The 21,272-nt window shown below is 39.9% G+C and overlaps 1 protein-coding gene across 2 annotated transcripts in view; it reads right to left on the reverse strand.

The window, feature by feature from the left end:
• Positions 1-21,272, reverse strand: part of FAF1 (Fas associated factor 1) — a gene marked incomplete at both ends in the record, with an annotated part of 358,834 nt that overhangs the window by 267,037 nt on the left and 70,525 nt on the right. For both annotated transcript variants that reach the window (XM_080690990.1, XM_080690989.1), the window contains one exon: positions 7,431-7,636. In XM_080690990.1, coding sequence (XP_080547116.1) covers positions 7,431-7,636 — 206 coding nt within the window. The remainder of the gene's footprint in view (positions 1-7,430; positions 7,637-21,272) is intronic.

A 21,272-nucleotide genomic window follows, 5' to 3' on the forward strand; every position in this document is an offset into this window, starting at 1 on the left:
GTAGCTGAGGCTGTCCGCAAACCACGATCCTCCGGTCTCAGCCTCTCAAATGCTGGAATTACAAGTGTACACCACCACGCCCAGCCCCTGCCCAATTTTTTATTCTTTACTTTGAAACAGGGTCTCACTGAGTTGTGAAGGGCCTCACTAAGTAGCTGACGCTTTCCGCTAACCGTGATCCTCCAGTCTCAGCCTCCCGAATGCTGGGATTACAAGCCTGCGCCACCACACCCGGCTCATGAATAAATTTAAAGAACATTCTCAGGCCTTCAGGTGCAGCTCAGTGAGTGGCTGGTTAGTCAAGCCTGCAGGCACGGCCACAAAATGACTTCTATAGGATGATAACAACAGTTATTTTGGCTTCTAGATCTCGGAGATACAACAATACATAATAATCCCTACTCTCATGTAGATCATATTACCTCAAATACCTTGTATTTCATACAAGGACTAATGTTCTAAAACAGTTCTTTAAATTTTTTAGAAAATAAAACTCAGCTGGGTGTGGTGGTGCATGCTTGTAATCCCAGCACTGGGGAGGCTGAAACAGAAGAATCGCCTTTCGAGAGGACAGCGTCAGCTACTTAGTGAGGCCCTTTGCAACTCAGTGAGACCCTGTTTCAAAATAAAGAATAAAAAATAGGCTGAGGGTGTGTAACGAAGGTAGATTGTCCCTGGGTTCCATCCCAGTACCACGCGAAAGGAAGGAAGGAAGGGAGGGAGGGAGGGAGGGAGGGAGGGAAAGAAAGAAGGAACAGAGAACACAGGAGGTTTTTGGTAATAAAATGAAACTGCAGTTAATAGGACACTAAAAACATTAACAGAACAATGTAATAGCCACTAGGTGTCACTCTGATATAAATTTCTTGGCTGGCATTAGCCTAGTTTTTGTATTGTGTTGCATCTTCCTGGTAATAACATGAAAAGGTACAATATCTTACCAAACATCTCTTTGCATTTTAAAATGCATACAACTACAGAATTTTTGTAGTTCCTAAATAACAATAAGATGGTCTATATCTAAAAAGAAAAACTAAATTCCAGGTCACAAAAAATTTAATCAGCACATTTTTTTAATTGTTTTCTTTTTATGTGTGGTACTAGAAATTAAAAAGTGTTCCACTTCTGAGCTACACCCCCAACCCTATTTTATTTTTTATTTGGAAACAAGGTGTCTTTAAGTTGCTGAGGCTGCCCCCCCACCTTGTGATCTGCCTGTCTTAGCCTCCATTTACAATGCACCCCACCACACCTGGCTAATGAGTTCATTATTTTGTTTTGTTTTTGTGATACTAGGGATTGAACCCAGGGGCATTCTACCTCCAAGCTACACTCCCAGCCCTATTTTACTTTTATTTTAAAACAGGTTCTCACCGGGTTGATGAGAGATTCATTATTTGCTGAGGCTGTCCTTGAAACTGCAATCCTCCTGTCTCAGCCTCCCAAATCACTGACATCACTACTCCACCACACCTGGGTGTGGTGGTGCACACTTATAATCCCAGCATTTGGGAGGCAGAGACAGCAGGACTGCAGTTCGCGGCTAGCCTCAGCTACTTAGTGAGGCCTTTTTCAACTCAGTGAGACCCTGTTTCAAAATAAAGAATTAAAAAAAAAAATAGCCGGGCGTGGTGGCACACGCTTGTAATCCCCGCGCTTGGGAGGCAGAGACAGGAGGATCGCGCTGGTTCGAAGTCAGACGCGCTGGCTTAAGAGACCCTGTTTCCAAATAAAAATATAAAATAGGTCTGGGAGTGTAGCCCGGAGGTAGAAGGGCTTCCAGGAGCCCCAGTACCACCAAAAAAAAAAAAAAATTGTGTGTGTGTGTGTGTGTGTGTGTGTGTGTGTGTGTGTGTGTGTGTGGCTGGAGGTTAAGCTCACAGGTAGAATGCCCCTGGGTTCCATCCCCAGTACTGCAAAAAAAAAAAAGGTAAAGGTCCTATAGTGAATATATATATATACACACACTCACTCTTTTACAGAGCCACTACTCAACTCTATGCCAAACAATGCACTTGGATAAAGAATTTAAAGAATAACAATCATCTTTATGTCTGAATACAAGGGAAACCTAAAACATACATACATACATACATACATACATGATTTAAAATCCATTTTAAGCCAGGCGTGGTGTGGCATGCTTATAATCCCCGCGCTTGGGAGGCAGAGACAGGAGGATCGCACAGGTTCAAAGTCAGCCCTGCTGGCTTAAGAGACCTTGTTTCCAAATTTTAAAAAAGTATAAAAATAGGTCTGGGAGTGTAGCTCGGAGGTAGAAGGGTTTCCAGGAACCCCAGTACCACCAAAAAAAAAAAAAAAAAATCCACTTTAAAATTATGTACATATTTTATAAGATCAGAGAGAATGGAGGTTAGCAGAAAATTCACAGGAGTGAATATGTTTCTGTGGGATCCAAAAAGTTCAGTAGTAGTTTTTTAGAAGCTGAAACAAAAAAAGTGTAGATGAAATACCAGTGCAGGAAATAGATAGTCACTTGAAGACATCTGAGGAGAGCGTGTTTTAAAAAGATCACTTAGGGGCAACTATGGAAAAAATTAACTAGGAGCCGGGCATGGTGGCACACGCTTGTAATCCCCGCGCTTGGGAGGCAGAGACAGGAGGATCGTGCAGGTTCGAAGCCAGCCGCGTGCGCTGGCTTAGGAGACCCTGTTTCCAAATAAAAATGTAAAAATAGGTCTGGGAGTGTAGCCCGGAGGTAGAAGGGCTTCCAGGAACCCCAGTACCACCAAAAAAAAAAGAAAGAAAATATAAACTAGGAGAAAACAAATGGAACGTATGGAAATTAGATAAAGAAATTATTTTAATGCTAGCTCTATCATTCATTTTAACAGCTTATGAAGAGAAATTAATTCCTAAACTGTAATAAAGTGGATGATTCAAGTGATATTGTGAGAGAACTCATAAAACTTAATGGATCAAATACAGTGAAAGTAGAAATAATGTCATTAAGACCCAAATATTATCCCTAAGTATGCTTTCCACAGTTGTGATAACAGTTTAAAAATAGAGAAAGTACCAAATATGAGCTATATCCCTTACCCCCACCCCTTTTTTTGTGGTAATGGGGATGGAACCCAGGGGCATTCGATCTCCGAGCTACACCCCCTGCCCTATTTTTTATTCTTTATTTTGAAACAGGGTCTCATTGAGTCGCGTGATCCTCCTGTCTCAGCCTCCCAAATGCTAGGATTATAAGCATGTACCACCACACCCAGCTTGCTTGCTTGCTTGCTTGCTTGCTTGCTTGCTTATTTATTTATTTATTTATTTATTTATTTATTTATTTATTTATTTATTTATTTATTTATTTATTTATTTATTTATTTGAAACAGGGTCTCACTAAGTTGCCAAAGCTGGCTTTAAACTTTTTATCGTCCTACCTCACCCTCTCAAGTTGCTACCATTACAGCTGTGTACCACAATGCCCAGATTCCAATGGTACTTTTCTCATAAATAGTAAAAACAATCCTAAATCATGTGGGACCTCAAATAGCCAAAACTACCTTTAAAAAGAACAGAGCTTGAGGTTCATACTTTCTGATTTCAAAACAAATAATAGGCTAAAGTAATCGAAATAGTTTCATATTGCCATAAAGACCAATGAAACTGAAAGAACCCAGAAATAAACTAACATGTATATAGTTAAAGAGTTTTGGCAAGGATGTTGAACCCCATAAAGGGGAAAGGTCAGTCTCTTCAACAAACAGTGCCAGGAAGACAACATATCCAAGTGCAAGTGAATAAAACTGAATCATTATCTTACAGCATACACATAAATAAACTCACTGTATTATGCTGGTTAAAGAATTAAATGCAAGACCTGAAAGTATAAAATTCCAAAAGGAAAACTAGAAGAAACCAGGAACAATGGTGCATGCCTGTAATCCCAGCACTTGGAAGGCTGAGAGAGGACGATCAGGGATTCAAGACCAGCATTCCAGCGAGTAGTGAGACTCAGCAGAATACCAAGGCCTTGTTTCAAAACAAAAAATAAAAAGGGATGGGATGTAGAGTGCTCCTGGGTTCCATCCCCAGTGCTAACAAAAAAGGAAACATAGAAGGAATGCCTTTTTTTTTTTTTTTTTTTTTTTTTTTTTTGGTGGTACTGGGGTTCCTGGAAACCAGTGCTAACAAAAAAGGAAACATAGAAGGAATGCCTTTTTTTTTTTTTTTTTTTTTTTTTTTTTTTGGTGGTACTGGGGTTCCTGGAAACCCTTCTACCTCTGGGCTACACTCCCAGACACCTATTTTGTATTTGTATTTTTATTTGGAAACAGGGTCTCTTAAGCCAGCACACGCGCCTGGCTTCAAACCTGCGCGATCCTCCTGTCTCTGCCTCCCAAGCGCAGGGATTACAAGCGTGCGCCACCACGCCCGGCGGAGAAGGAATGCTTTACAACACTAATCTTGGTCATAGCTTCTTGAAAATGACACCAAGAGCAAAGACAACAAAAAGCAGAAATAAACAAGTGAGACTCTACCCAATTAGAAAGCTTCTGCACAGAAAAGGAAACAACAGAGTAAAATGGTGAGTTACAGAATGGGAGGAAATACTTGCAAACCATAGGAATTGATGTCTAAAATATACCAACAACTTCTACAACTAAACAACAAAATATCCAATAATCTTTTTTCCCCCCCCCAGAAATAAAGGCAGAAGTTTTAAGTAAAGATACCTGTTCAGGGAAAATGCTGGTCATCCTGAAAGCATAAGAAGCTCAAGAGCATGAGTGGCTTGAGAGTAGGAGAGCCAATAACCCATTTTAAATACAGAGAATGAGAAAAGATATTTCTCCAAAGATGACAATAGGTATATGAAAAGATGTTCAACATCACTAGTCAGGGAAGTGAGAGACTGAAACAAGGAGGATCGCACAGGTTCGAAGCCAGCCTCAGCTACTTAGTGAGGCTCTCAGCAACTTAGTGAGACCCTGTTTCCAAATAAAGTATAAAATAGGTCTGGGAGTATAGCTCGGAGGTAGAAAGCCTCTGGGTTCCATCACCAGTACCACACACACAAAAAAAAAGATGGAAATATGCATTTAGTAAGTAATAGCATACTTAGAAATTTGTTGAAAAGATAAGTATGTTAAATGTTTTTAATGGAAAAAAGGACTGTACAGAATAATCAGAGTCATAGAGATGAACACAGGGAGAAGAATCTAGACAGAATAAGAAACAAGTCTAGCCAGGCATGGTGGCACATGTCTGTAATCCCAGGACCTCAGAGAATGAGATGGAAAGATTGCAAGTTAAAGACAAGCTCAGCAACTTGCCTGCCTCAAAATAAAAAGTAAAGGGATGGGAGAAAAGAGGGAGAGAGGGCCAGAAGGAGGATAGAGGCAAGTGACACAGCATAATGATCAAGGAGGAAATTGGTAAGAGATGAGACAAGACATATAAGCTGGGGCCTAATCAAGCAGGAACTTACAGCCTATGTTAGAGATTTCAATTTTAAGTCAGGCGTGGTGGTGCATGCTTGTAATCCCAGCATTTGGGAGGCTGAAACGGGAGGATATGAGTTTGCGGCCAGCCTCAGCAACTTAGTGAGACCCTGTTTCCAAATAAAGTATAAAATAGGTCTCTGTTTCAAAATAAAGAATAAAAAATATCAGGCTTGGGCTGTAGCAGGAAGTTGACTGTCCCTGGGTTCATGGTTCAATCCCCAGCAAGAGAGGGGGGGAGGGATTTGAATTGTATCCTAAAAATAATGGATTTTGAAAATGGTTTTAGAATAACATAATCTGAGTAGTGTTGGGGAATGATCACTCTTTTAAAAGTTTTGCTTTGCAAGGTCTATTAGTGAAATTAAATTAGGAAAGAATCTTCTACAAAAGGAACAACAAAGGCAAAAATTTCAGAAACATTTAGATATAAGGCAAAGCAACATTAAAATAGAAATTAATAAAAAAAAAATCTGAATGAAAAACCCAGGCATGGTGGCGCGCACTTGTAATCCCAGCATTTGGGAAGCTAAAACAGGAGGATTGCTGTTCACAGACAGCCTCAGCTACTTACTGAGGTCCTGTGCAACTCAGTGAGACCCTGTTTCAAAATAAAGAATAAAAAATAGGGCTGGGGATATAGTTTGGAGGTAGAATGCCCCTGGGTTCCATCCCCAGTACTGCCAAAAAAAAAAAAAAAAAAAATTCTGAATGAAATAAGAGTTCAACATAGTTAATCTACAGTGATTTGATAAAATCTGTCCAGAAATGGCAGGAATATACTTTGAGTATCCTTCAACAAGATACTATTTTTTCAACTGGCAGAGGAAAAAAGTCCTGGAAACACTTCTCTTGTCTAATATCTATGTGCTAAACTTTGAATATGTCAAGTCGTATCAATGTGATAGTATTAAAAGTAGTAGAACCTTGGAGGGGGAGAGTGGCTTGCACCTATAATCTCAATACTTGGAAGGCTGAGACAGAAGGACCACAGGTTTGAGATCAGTGCATAGCAACTTGGCAAGACCCTTTTTCCAACTTAAAAACTAAAAGGGCCTAAGGTATACTCAGTGGTAGAACACCCCTAGATTAGGAGGAGGAGAATCTTTAAGAAATAATTAGGCATGAGGTCTCTGTCTTCATGAATGAGTTTAGGTGCTCTTATAAAAGGGATTGACAAAGACAGCTTATTCTTTGTAAGAACACTGCATTCTTTCCCTCCAGAGGATACAGCATCAGGGCACCATCCTGGAAGCAGAAAGCAGCCAGCTCCAGAGGTACTGAACCTGCCAGTACCTTGATCTTCAACCTCCCAGGCTTCAGAAACGTGACAAAGTAGCTGGGCATGGTGGTGCATGCTTGTAATCCCAGTACTTGGGAAGCTGAGACTGTAGGATCACAGGTTTGTAGCCAGCCTTGGATACTTAGTGTGAGCCCTGTGCCATTTAGTGAAACTCTGCTTTGCTTTTTTTTTTTTTTTTTTGCAGTACATTCTTCCTCCAAGCTATACCCCCAGCCCTATTTTTTATTCTTTATTTGAAATAGAGTCTTACTAAAGTTGTGGAGGCCTTTGAGTAGCTGAGACTGGCCACAACCCTTATCCTCCTGTCCCAGCCTAAGTACTTGGATTAAAAGTATGTGCCACAAGCCTGGCTGAGACCCTGCTTCAAAATAAAGTATAGCTGGGTGTGGTGGCACACGCTTGTAATCCCCGCCCTTGGGAGACAGAGACAGGAGGATCGCGCAGGTTAGAAGCCAGCCGCAATGGCTTAAAAGACCCTGTTTCCAAATTTTAAAAAGTATAAAAACAGGTCTGAGAGTGTAGCCCGAAGGTAGAAGGGTTTCCAGGAACCCCAGTACCACCAAAAAAAAAAAAAAAAGAACAGAACATAAACTGAATGTATATTAATAAGTTAATAAGTTACTTGTTTGTGAAGGCTTTAGAGTAGAGAAACCCTTACCAACAGTACAGCTGTCTTCAAGCACCACATCAACAGTTCTGTCTCTGTACTCAACTCTGAAGTCCAGCATCCGAGGTTGCCTTTCTATGATCTGCCTGGATGGCACCACAGGTCGAAATGCCGATGAAGAGGAAGGAGCAGGAGCTGGGGCTGGATGACTTGCTGGGTCAAATGCAGGTCCTGGTATGGTCTCCCCTCCAAACTCGCTAAAAAATTGCCATAAAAAAAGGATTACCAGTAAACAAATTATTACTGAATACCACCAAGGACCTCCTTCATCTTTGGTTTGTATTCTTCCTATTGAGTTTGTATACCCATGTGTCAAGGCCAAACTTAAGTTCAAATTCCTGCAATAAATATTTTCCTGCCCTATCCTTGCCTTTCTATGCCCCTACCCTGCAACCTATGGTACTGGGGATTGAACCTAGGCCATAACACCTCTGAGCTACACCCTCAGCCCTTTTATTTATTATAAATAAATAAAAATATTTTTTAAATTACTTATTTATTTATTTATTTTACTTGTTTATTTTTGGTGTGTGTGGTACTGGGAATTGAACCCAGGACATTCTATTTCTGAGCTATACTCCTAACCCTATTTTATTTTTTATTTTGAAACAGAGTCTTACTAAATTGCAGAGGGCCTCACAGAGTTGCTGAGGTTGGCCTCCAACTTGTGACCTTCTTGTCTCCACCCTCAAGTACTGGGATTATAGGCATGCACTACCATGCCCAGCTTTTCTATGTTTATTAACAGCATCTTAACATATAATTAGATTTGTTTCCTTTGTTGTTATATCAGTAAAATATCATTTTAAACTCTGAATTAAAAACAGCAATTTCTCCTTTAGTCACTCTGAGTCATTATTTGACTCCTTAACTCTACTTCCCTCAAAGACTATTTTTAAACACACTGTCCTTAAACCTCAATTCTCGCCAGGCTGGTGGTGCACGCTTGTAATGGAGGATCACGTAGGTTCAAAGCCAGCCTCAGCTACTTAGTGAGGCTCTCAGCAATTAGTTCAACCCTGTTTCCAAATAAAATATGAAAAAATAGTTCTGGGAGTGTGCCCTAGGGGGTAGAAAGCTCCTGGGTTCCATCCTCATTACCACAAAACAAAACAAAACAAAACAACCTCAATTCTCTCCAAATCCTAGTCTTAAAAAAGAATGATTTTTTCCTAGTTTAAGAGAAAACAGAAGCCATCAAGAGGAATTTTCCTTAACACCAAAATCTACAAACTAACCCACATACACACTTTGCTTTTTTCTTTGTATAAAATAGGGGGGCATTATTTTTCCTATAAATGCAATATCTAAAACCATCTTCTCATTAGCTTTACACTAAGTATTATCCCTCCTTTCTTTTTCACTATCGAATACATCTCCTTCTCTCTGGTTTCTTCTGAATAACATTTAAACATGTTCTAATTTTTGCCTTCTTAGCAAGGAATAAAAATAAAATCCTGGTTCTGCCTACTTAATAACTGATTCATCTATAAAATGGGGAAAATAATTGTATATGCAGAATACCTATTACTGTAGTAAAATCTCAAATCTCAAACTCAGTATGTCCAAAGCTCAAGCCGGGCGTGGTGGCGCACGCTTGTAATACCCGTGCTTGGGAGGCTGAGACAGGAGGATCACACAGGTTCGAAGCCACCCTCAGCTAATTAGAGAGGCTCTCAGCAACTTAGTGAGACCCTGTTTCCAAATAAAATATAAAATAGGTCTGGGAGTATAGCCCAGAGGTAGAAAGCCTCTGGGTTCCACCCCCAGTACCACAAAAAAAAAAAAAAGGAAAAAGTATGTCTAAAGCCTAACTCATTAATGTTTCCCTAGCCTATTTCTCGTTCATCATTTCTAATGTCAGCAACCCATGCAAGAAACCGGTGGTGTTACCCCTAACTCCCTCTCTCAACCCTCAAATCTAATCACCTCTTTCAACTTGAGCTCATAAGTATCTTTTGGAGAAGTCATCCACCTTTACTCTCTGAAGCTGCCACCCTAATCCACATCATACTTATCTCTTGTACAAACTACTGCAGAGGCCTCCCCTGTCCTTAGAGCATTCCCTTGCTCCTCCGCATTCCATTCCATACTACACCTACAGAGAATTAAAAACACCACTGAGTTGGTGTGGGGGCGCACACCTGCAATTCAGTGCTAAGATAGGAGATCGCAGGTTGGAGACCAGTCTCAGCAACTTAGCAAGACTCTCAACAACCTAGAGTAAGACCCTGTTTCAAAGAATAAAAATAAAAAGGGTTGGGGGTATAGATCAGAGATAGAATGTCCCTGGGTTCAACTCCCAGTACTGCCACCAAAAAAAGAGTCACAATTGTCTTCAAATCATTATTTCCTTAATCTTTCGATTATTTCCCTTGGCTCTGGCTTTTCTAATCAAGTAGCTTATAAAGCCCTGTATCTAAATCTGAATCCCCTCTGACCTGCCATGCTCCTCCTGTGCTGTGGTATGCCCACCTCTCTATGCAAACAGCCAAAACAGCTTTCTTTTCTTCTCTCACTTTAATCAGAGAACACAGGTTATTCCTTCAAAGAATATTCTTTCCGCCGGGCGTGGTGGCGCACGCTTGTAATCCCCGAGCTTGGGAGGCGGAGACAGGAGGATTGCGCAGGTTCAAAGCCAGCCGCGCTGGCGTAAGAGACCCTGTTTCAAAATAATATATAAAATAGGTCTGGGAGTGTAGCCCAGAGGTAGAAGGGCTTCCAGGAACCCCAGTACCAAAAAAAAAAAAAAAGAATATTCTTTCCTCCCCAATTCAACCTCATTTCCATCTTGTTTTAACTAATTATACTCATCTTTTATATCTTAGATTGAGTATTTTTCAATTTAGGGCACATTTGGCTACCCAGATTAGGCCTAATTCCCCACCACTACCTATAATTATAAAATTAAGATGTATTTTATCAATCACTTGACACCGAAGTCCACTCCGGAATATAAGTTCCACAAGAACGAACTCACATTTGTGTTTTTAATGGCTTCATCTTCTGCCCTCAGTTCAAAATTTTACACAGAAAGCCCTTAAATATTTGCCAAACTAATGAATGAGGAATTATGTAAAACACTGGCTTTTCTGACTTTATCTGTCACGTACTGCCTCTTTTTCCCTCACAATGAGAAGAGGTGGAAGGAGGAAACAGGTGTCCAGTTGCAACATTATTTTGTATGCATCTTCCTCCAACACCAGAACTTAAAGACTGGCCCTAAACAATTCTCCTCACGCTGAATTTAAGCGAAAATGGACCAGAAACCTCCAAAGGAACAACAATAACCAATACATGCCCAAGTTCATATAATTAAGCAAAAGAAAGTACTTATTAATATCTATTTATTTAAATCTACTTCCTTTCATCATACTATTGTGCTGAACAGTGTTTATCAAACTATAGATTACAGTCAATTTAATAAGTTGTGATAAGTCTTTTAAAGAACAGAGTACACTAGAAAAGAAATTGCTGGTGTCATTTAATAGGGTCAAGTGCTGTTTCATAAAACTATTCTTTTAAATATTTGTATGTTTGAGGCCGGGTGTGGTGGCACACGCTTGTAATCCCCTCACTTAGGAGGCTGAGAGAGGAGGATCACACAGGTTCGAAGCCAGCCTCAGCTACTTAGTGAGGCTCTCAGTAATTTAGTGAGACCCTGTTTCCAAAAATAGGTCTGGGAGTATAGCCCAGAGGTAGAAAGCCTCTGGGTTCCACCCCCAGCACCACTAAATAAATAAATAAATAAATAAATAAATAAATAAATAAATATTTGTATGTTTGAAATTACAACTGTTTCTCATTATAGGTCAAAGTAAAAAAAAAAAATTTTTTTCAAAAGCAAAGTTCCCAGTAATCAATGATAAAAAAAAAAAAAACCTACTTTTTCTCCCAGTTGTAAGATTCAAAGAAAGCAATCCCATAAAAGATACTAGGGAATGTCAATGGGAACTGAGAAAAGGTCCAAAGCAGGCAAGGAAAGGTCAACTGCTGAACCCAGACTGAGCTCCTAATAAGCAGAATCTGTGCAACAACACTTTGTACCTCTAAAGTTTTATCACAACTTCTCAAAACTTGAGAAAAAGTTTAAGTCAGTAAAGAGGTCACTGGTTTACTTTATCTTGACTCCAAATATATCTTCTATATAGTCTCTTCTGTGGTGGTGGGGCTGAGGAGCTCTAAAACCACATTTTTCTTTGCCAGATGGTTTCCAATAGATTCTGCTACTACATAAAATGTAGTTACAGGATACTACATAAAGACTAGTGTTCAGGAAGAAGAGAGGCAGACTTCCTTCTTGTTTGCAGGTATTTCTTCAGCATCACCTGAAGGTTCCATCCTCTCCTTTTTTGCAATACTGGGGATTGAACCCAGGAGCATTCTACCTCTGAGCTACAACCTCAGCCCTATTTTATTCTTTATTTTGAAACAAGTCTCACTAAATTGCTGAGTGCCTCACTAAGTTGCTGAGGCTAGCCATGAACCTGTGATCCTCCTGTCTCAGCTTCCCCAGTACTGAGATTCCAGGCATGCACCATCACACCGGGCTTCATCCTCTCCTTTTTATAGCATTCTTATAACCAGCTTCTTGACATTCCCTCAGATGCCAGTAGCAGCCAGGCCAGGTACATTCACAGAGGTCCGATCCCTAGCTCTATGAGGCCCCTCAGAGCTTCACAGTTCTGTTAATCCCTTTGTTTCCAGAACCGAAGAATGGTAGCTTGTTCCAGCAGCTATTACAGTCAACCTTTCCTCAGTTTTACCTTTTTGTTCCTTTGGTCTTCAACACCAGTGTGTCCAATCCTACATTCAATTTCCTCAGCTGAAATAACTAGAATGGTTTCATTTTCCTGACTGAATCCTGATATAATGAAGGGGTCCCAGGGAACATAATTTCAAAGATAGAATTTAGAAACTGTCTTGATGTTGTCTTTGATGTTCATCTCACTGCTAGTTTCTTGCCAACAGAAAATGGGATACTGGTGATCCATGCCATGGCATAATGACTAACTATATTATCACACAAAGTTAATCATGACCACATGCCTACTAAAACACTGGTGCCTACAGTAACCCTATGTCTGACTGGATTATCATGGTTGTAATAATAACAACAAAGGCTGCAGGGTGGCTTCTGACTCTAATAAGAGCCTACCAAAAAAAAAAAAAAAAAAAATGGCATGCCTAGCGTTTTCAACTCAAATCATGATAAAACAGCTACAAGGTTTTGAATATGGCCGTTTTAAAACTATCTTATTTTTTCTAACAATAGGTATAATCTGCTAAGAATTAAGCCAAAATTTAATTTTGCAGATTGCATAATTGCCATAAAAGTTGAATAAACTTACTTAGTCTCTTTTGTGAAAAATGAGATACTATTTTGGAAGGAATGAGATCTCAAGAGATGGAATGAAGATTCCTGGGTGAATTTGAATGAAAGTTGCATTCCTAAACCTCCAGAAGATATCTGAGCCTCTTTGGGGTTTGTTTTGTTTTGGGGTTGCTTGTTTGTTTGGGGTGGTACAAGAGATTGAACCCAGGGGCATTCAACCTCCAAGCCACACCCCAGCCCTATATTATTTTTTATTTTGAAATGGGTGTCTCAGTCTCAGAGGGCCTTGCTAAGTTGCTGAGGCTGGCCTCAAACCTGTGATACTCCTGTCTCAGCCACCCAACTATTGGCATTATAGACATACACCACCATGCCTGGCTTTTGAGCCTCTTTTTATAAGCAGATACAGCTCCTGGGGTCATGATTGATAAAGTTAGCCTCTACTTATTTGAAAACTCTGATAATCCTCATAGTTGGAACAGCTGAATTTAAAGAGAATGCCATCCTCACAACCTACCCCACCATTCCTTTTGCTTCTGAAATCAGATCAAGACAAACTCTAAAAGAGTAAGTAAGTACAGGGTCTTGATTGAGAAAAGACTATATCCAAAATGATTATAACTTTTTTTTTTTTTTTTTTTTTTGGTGGTACTGGGGATGGAACCCAGGGGCCTTCTACCTCCAGGCTATACTCTCAGACCTATTTTATATTTTATTTGGAAACAGGGCCTCTTAAACCAGCGCGGCTGGCTTCGAACCTGCGCAATCCTCCTGTCTCAGCCTCCCAAGCACAGGGATTACAAGCATGCGCCACCACGCCCAGCTACAATTATAATATTTTGATAAATTATATGAGAAAAATTCTGGAAAATAGATATAGAATAAATTTGAAGTGTATTTGACCAAAAGAGCTTGGATAAGGCAAAATACAATGTTAGCTTAAGCAATTCTCAGTACCTCTAATAGTTTGCTCATTGGCTAAATGAACTTTAAGTCTCTAAAGAGTCTACACCTGATGAGGATGCGATGACTAGAATAATAAAGAAGAAATCCAGATGATCAAATAAAAAGGAATGCTAGAGTGGATTTACCATGTACAACCTGAATATACACATGCCTTCCTATGACATCATTCATGAAGTCCTAGAGGACACTGCAGTGAAGCTTTGAAAAATACATTAGTATTCTACGTCTTTCAAGAACCCTGTGGCAGCTGTCTCTCTAAGGTAGTACTGAAATGGGGGTAAGACACCATTGTGAAATTCCCTAATGGGCATGATTATATCCCAGAATGTTTGAGGCTAGTCTCAGCAACTTAGCAAGGCCCTCAGAAACTTAGTGAGACTCCATTTCAAAATAAAAAATAAATCAGAGCTGGTAGTGTGGCTCAGAGGTTGTCAAATGATACAATTTAATAAGAAAAAAAAGGGAGCAATTACACAAATGGACAAAAGCAGCAATCAGAAGATTCTGACTTACAGAGACCTTAAGCAGTACTTCACTGAACATGACATTTTTAAGGAACAAAATTAAAGGTCAATCCATTAAAGTATTACTTGATCTAGAAACCCTAGACCCAGTGGCTTAAATTCTAACTAAAATGGAGAGTCACACTTGCTCCCAATGTTTCTTTTTTTTTTTTAATTTTATTTTATTGGTGCACTGTATTCATACATCATAGTGGGATACAAACTTTTGTAGACATACATGCACACATCGCCCAGTCAGCCCCCACCCGATCCCCACCCCATTCCCTCCCCATCCCTCCTTCCCATGCTTGGCTTAGTGGTTGACATCAAGTATTATAGCAATTTATCCAAAATTAAAAATGTTAATCTCACATAACAGTTTCATTCGTCTGATACCAAGCTTTTGATAACTTAAAGATAACATTTCAATATTTCTTTTTGCTTTCTTTCTTACCAGAGAATATTTTTTTCTATTTTTTAGATGAAACTATCATATATTCATATATTTATTCTTCAGAAAAAAATCTATCCTAATATGGAATATGAATTCTAGATACCCAAAACGATCTTGAAAAAGAACAAAGCTAGCAGATATATATTTTCTGATTTCAAACCATATAAAGCTACAATAATTGAAACAGTGTAATACTGTTCTAAAGGCAGATATATAAACCATTGGAGTTAAATAAAAGCCTAGAGCTAAATTCTTCCCTATATAGTCAAGTTATTTTTGACAAGGTTTCCACGAACATTTGGTGGTGGAAATAATAATCTTTTAACTAAATATTGTTGAAAAATAATAATTACATGGAAAAGAATACAATTGGACCCTTACCTAATCCCACATACAAGTATTAACTCAAAATAGATAAAAGACCTAAATATAAATCTTAAGACTATAAACTTTTAGAAGAAAATCTGGGTCATAAAACCTCACAACATTGAAATTGGCAGTGATTTCTTAGTTATGATTTCAATGGCACAGGCAACAGAAGAATATACAAACTCCCTAAAAAATAAGAAAAAAATATTGTATATCCAAAGACAATGTAAACAGAGTTAAAAGTTACTAATAGAATTGGATAAAATATTTCCAAATGCTATATCTGAGGGTATATTAATATTCCAACTAGAAATCCTAAAAATTAACAACAATAAAGGCAAATAATACAATTTAGAGATAGGTAAAGACTAACAAAAATAATGAATCTCCACAGATAACCAATTTTAGTTGTCTGTTGGATGGAAAATCTTATTTCTCTGCTTCTGGTGAGTGTTACCTATTTCTTCTTTGTAGTTAATCTTTTTGAGTATTTTCTCTAGCGCTGGTTTTGAAGACATAAATTCCTTCAGTTTCTGTTTGTCATGGAAGCTTCTTATTTCTCCATCTAATTTGATAGAAAGTTTTGCTGGATAGGAAATTTTTGGCTGGAAGTTGTTTTCTTTCAGAGTTTGGAATATGTTACTCCACACCCTTCTGGCTCTCATGACTTGGTTTGGGAAGTCTGGAGTGATTCTAATTGGTTTACCTCTGAATGTCACTTGGCCCTTTGTTTTTGTTGCCTTTAAGATTCTCTGCTTGGCTTCCACGTTGGTCATTTTGACAATTATATGGCGTGGGGATCCTCTTCTCCGATCCTGTCTAAAGGAAGTTCTATAAGTTTCCTGGATCTGTGTATCAACCTCTTGCTCTATATTTGGAAAATTTTCTGCTATTACTTCCTTGAAGAGATTGTTGATCCCTTTGGTTTCACTTTCTTTTCCCTCCTCTATTCCAATTATTCTTAGGTTAGCTCTCTTAAGATGGGCCCATATTTCTTCCGTGTCAGATTCCTGCTGTTGGATATTTTTTTCTAGATTAGAAACTATGCGTTCATTTTTGGATTGCTCATCTTCTAAGAGCGAGATTCTGTTCTCCATGTGTTCTAATCGGTTGTTTGTGCTTTGAATTGAGGCCTTTACTTCATTAATTGCATCCTTTATCTCTTTTTGGCTCTCTCTGAGTTCTTTTCAAAGCACCTCTATTATTTCTACAGTTATTTTCCTGATTTGATCTTCTAGAAATCTCTGATTTTCTGTTTTATCGGGTTCTGATGTTGTGGGGTTGTGCACATTCATTACTCCAGTGTTATTCCTCTTTCCCATGATTTCGGAGGTTTGTGCCTTCTCTGGGTTCTTCCCTTAGGTCACTATGGCTTCACTTAAGGTGCTCTGGATCTCGAGTCTGTATTATCTCAGATCCCACTACTCCTTTACTGGGTTGTATCACAGAGTCTCCGACCCAGGGAGTCGATAGAGGCTGCTTTAAACTATGGGGGGTGCCAGGTTGCACGTTCTCCTATGGTGTGATATCTCTGCCACCACCACTCCCTCACTGGGTCAAGTCCCAGGAGGTACAGTACTGGGATTTCTCCTCTGTGGCCCGCAATTTGACTCACTGTTCTTGAGTACGCAGATGTAGCTGTACTGGACTCGGTGAATTCACTGCTGCTGCCGCCGCCAGTGGCAATATGGCGCCTCTGCCACGCCCTCGGCCATGAGGCTGGCGTATTTTTTCTTCTCTGGTTTTGATTTTCACTCTGAATCCCTGCAGCGTGTGCTGAGCTCAGCCACTGGGAGCTTTAGACGCTCTCTGTGTGGAGAAATCCCGCCTGGCTGTTCCGCAGTGGCTCACCTCGGCTTGCTGTAGCCGTCCGTTGAGTTCGCCGCTGCCGCGGGCAGTATGGCGCTGCTGCCGCATCCTCGGGCGCGTGTGTCTCCTCTGTGGCCCTGAGCTCTGTTCTCAGTCCGCTTTCTCTCTGGAGCCTGGTGGTTTTTTTTGTTTTTCTGGTGATGTTGTTTTCTGGCTATGAAAGGCGCTGTTTTGTGGTAATGGAGATTGGTTGTTAGCGGGGCTCTTAAGCCCCGCTTTTCTCGGTCGCCATCCCCAATGTTTCTGAACACAAGTTGGCTCACAGACATAAAGTCCTTGGATCAAAAAAGAGATCTGGATCCCACAAAAGACAATACAATAGAATCACAAGTGTGTATTGTAAATTTTCTTCTAAGATATCCCTGAAGAGACCTGCAGCTGTTGACTAGGGTGTCTGTGTACTCATAAAAGGAGAATATCTAGATTTTTAGAGGATTAATAGATTCTGACTCTAACATGATGCTAATTCCTGTATATTTTTCAAAAGTGGAAGTTTTCACGCTAAATGAAGTTTTGGCTCAAAATGAATTGTAGTAGGTTCAATCACTCTGTCAACTTACCGTACAGTTGGGACCCCCAGGTCACAAATATATAACAGAAGGTCATGCTCAAGAATAGATAGAAATCCTATACTGGTTTCCTAATTCATGAAGTTAAGGTTAGTAGCAAATGATCCTCCACCCACTTTTTGTTCTCTATAATAATTTGCAAGCATCATGGCAAGCATTTTGCTTTCACCTAGCTGAGTACACAGTATATCTTTACTGTCTTTTCCTGAAGATTATGCCAATTCTCTCACTCATTGTCATGAAGATGTAGTCTAGGGAGATCATGACTACCTAGATGTGTCCTCAAATAACATTACATTGATGACAATATGAACTGCACCTAAAGAACAGAAGTGGCAAGTATTTGGGTTCTTTGGTATGGTGCGTGCATATGCAATGCCAAAATGCAGGGGCCTTCCACCTTGGTAAAGTTTCTAGGGCCCAGTGGTCAAAAATATGTCAGGATGAAAGGTCTTTTGTTGTGCCTTACATTTCCCACTAGTAACTAAGAGACAGAATTAAGTTTACAGAAGAAAAATAATTTAGACTAAGAAGAGAAAAATTAGGTAGTTATGATATACAAGGACCAACCAAAAATACTGCTGTAGCATGATGGCCTCAAGAAAAGACATCCCTGAAAAAGAGCAGTGCCAGAAGTCTCTCAGTGGGGAGAAAGTTGCAGCACGAGCTGACATTTCATTTACAAAGAGAGACGGGCTTGGGTACAAATCTCCACTGAATCATAAACAATAGCTACTAGAATGGACAGCTGATCACAACTTGGAAAGAACAAAACTGGAAAACTGTTTGACAAGAAAGAATGGGAAAACTGGATTTGGTAGTGCATGCATGTAATCCCAGTACTTGGTTGTATAAGGAGGATCTCAGGTTTGCAGCCAACCTCAGCAATTTAGTGAGGTCCTTCACAACTGAGTGAGACCCTGAACTTAGAGGTAGAATGCCCCTGGTTTGGGTGTGTGTGCATGTATGTGTGAGATGTAAGATATATATATTATTTTGGTGATAGATTTTTTTATTTTTTTGGCAGTTTTGGGGTTGGAACCCAGGGGCATTTTTCCTCCAAGCAATGCCCCAGCCCTATTTTGTATCTTTTATTTTGAAACAGGGTCTCGCTGAGTTGCAAGGGCCTCACTAAGTAGCTGAGGCTGTCCGCAAACCTGGATCCTCCTGTCTCAGCCTCCCAAGTACTGGGATTACAAAATGCGCTACCACGCCCAGCAGTGATAGATTATTTTGATCCTCAAGGGGGCAATGGTCTGTCTTCACTGGAAAAGACACTTTTCTGGATATAAAACCAACTTCTCTGACAGAACTGTGTCTGCCACCACCACAGTTCTATGTTTATGGAATACTTATTTATCTATGACTTTCCACAAAACGCTGATTCTAATTAATAAACTAATTTTCACAGTGAAAGAGATGCAGCACTGGGCTCATTCGTGTGTGTCATTACCTGGGCTTCACTAGCTTGATAAAACAGTGACTTACTGAAAATAACCGTGATTCAGGTTACAAGACAATGTCCTCAAAGGTAAGAGGTCAGGGCTCCACCTATAACATTTGATATATGTTTTATATTAGAGACCAAAGCACCATGTTCTCATAGTACCTGAAAACATGGATGGGAATTAAGTGGTGGTAGTAGTTCCATTCATTATGCCCAAGAGCTTATCAGAGTTCTGCTTCCTGCAACTTCAGGCTCTGATAGTTCTCAAGGATGTAATTTTCCACTTAATGAGAACTACAGAATGTCACTTGGCCATTTTGTACCCTCATTTCACTAAACCATGTAGCAAAGGAGAGGTCACTGACTACATTGGCTGGTCTGCGTTAACAAACAAAAAAAAAAAAAAAAAAAAAAATTAGGTTGTCGCTATGTCTCAGACCCAAAGAAATTAATGGGGTATGTCCAAAAAAAAAAAGAGTTAATGGAAAATTACAACTAATAAAAGACAGGTTTAATGAGGATTCTAACTCTTCAAGAATGAAAGTTTGAAATGTCCCACCAGGTAAAGAACGCTGACCACTGGAGATACTAGCTAAGGACAGAAAATGTAAAATGAATAGAAACTAGAAGTATCAACTACCACCCTCTGACCAGCAACAGAAACAGCACATGCACACACACACAACTCTCTCTTCTTGGAGCCTGCACATTAATCCCATCAAAATCACCCTAGCAATGGCTCACCACCCCAATAGTGGCATCTCCTTTGTTTTAGCATCAGTCATTGATGTTATCTTTTGTCAACACTTTTTACATAAGCCTTCTCACATCCCATCAGACTACCAATGTTAACGGAGCTAGACTTCCTTCTCATATGTCTGGGACCAAGTTCTTAGGGCTTTTCCTCTGACCTTCAAGTTCTGTTAACCTCAGCCTCTTTGGCTCTTTTCTGCATTCATCTGGTGCTTTCTTTGTGCTGTCTGGTAGTCAGCAGGGAACGCTCCTAGCTGGCTGGTCCTAGAGTGGAAACCTGGAGTGCAAGCCTGACACAACTAACTACGCTCACCTCCATCAGCTCCAACTCTGCCCAACTATCTCAGGGAACGCTGAAGGTGTGAGTCTTATGTCACCCTGGGTTCTCTTCCTCACCAACCAGCAGGCACCACCTTCACTGGGCCTGGGCCGAGTGATTCAGCTAGTCACTGTATTGGTGTCATCGCAGCATTCCCTTTTTCCTTTCAACCTGTCCGCAATAACTAATTTCTCTATATGAAATGTCCTCTATTGAAATCCATAGGGTGTTTTTCTTGTTGTTTCTTCTTCTCCTCCCTTTTCTAAGCCCTTACTCTCAGTAGTGTAACATTTTTACTTAAAGCTGACTATTACTATTTGTCAGCCACAAAGTTTTGTTGTTATTGTTCTTGTTCTGAACCCAGGGGCATTCTACCTCCAAGCTACATCCCCAGCCCTATTTTTTATTTTGAAACAGGGTCTCACTGAGTTGCAAAGGGCCTCACTAAGTTGCTGAGGCTAGCCACAAACCTACAATCCTCCTGCCTCAGCCTCCCAACTACTGGGATTACAAGCATGCACCACCATATCTGGCTTGAATGAAGAGTTTGTTTTCTTGTTGTTGTTGTTGTTGTTGTTGTTGTTGTTGTTGTTGTTGTTGTTTTGCAGTACTGAGTATGGAACCCAGGGGCATTCTACCTCCGAGCTACACCCCCAGCCCTATTTTTTATTCTTTATTTTAAAATAGGATCTCAATGAGTTGCATAGGGCCTCACTAAGTAGCTGAGGCTGGCCACGAACGTGATCCTCCTGTCTCAGCCTCCCGAATGCTGGGATTACAAGCGTACACCACCACGCCCAGCTCGAATGAAGTTTTTATTGTCATCCAAAGAATGTAAAGGCATCCAAAACTGTTGACTCCAAAAAATAAATGTATTTTAATTTTATTTTCATATATGAAAACTATCCTATAATTTTATTTCTTCTCTATTCATTTCTGTTTAATCAATAACTTTTTTTTTTTTTTTTTTTTTTTTTTTGGTGGTACTGGGGTTCCTGGAAGCCCTTCTGCCTCCAGGCTACACTCCCAGACCTATTTTATACATTTTTTATTTGGAAACAGGGTCTCTTAAGCCAGCAAGGCTGGCTTCAAACCTGCACAATCCTCCTGTCTCCGCCTCCCAAGCGTGGGAATTACAAGCATACGCCACCATGCCCGGCTAATCAATAACTTTTAAAAGCACACTAATCAGAAGGCTCTATAAAGAAATCTTATTTTAGAGCTAAACTTCAACGGATGGAGTATTTTT

The sequence above is a fragment of the Muscardinus avellanarius genome (genome assembly GCF_963383645.1).
Source record: "Muscardinus avellanarius genome assembly, chromosome: 3".
NCBI lineage: Eukaryota > Metazoa > Chordata > Mammalia > Rodentia > Gliridae > Muscardinus > Muscardinus avellanarius.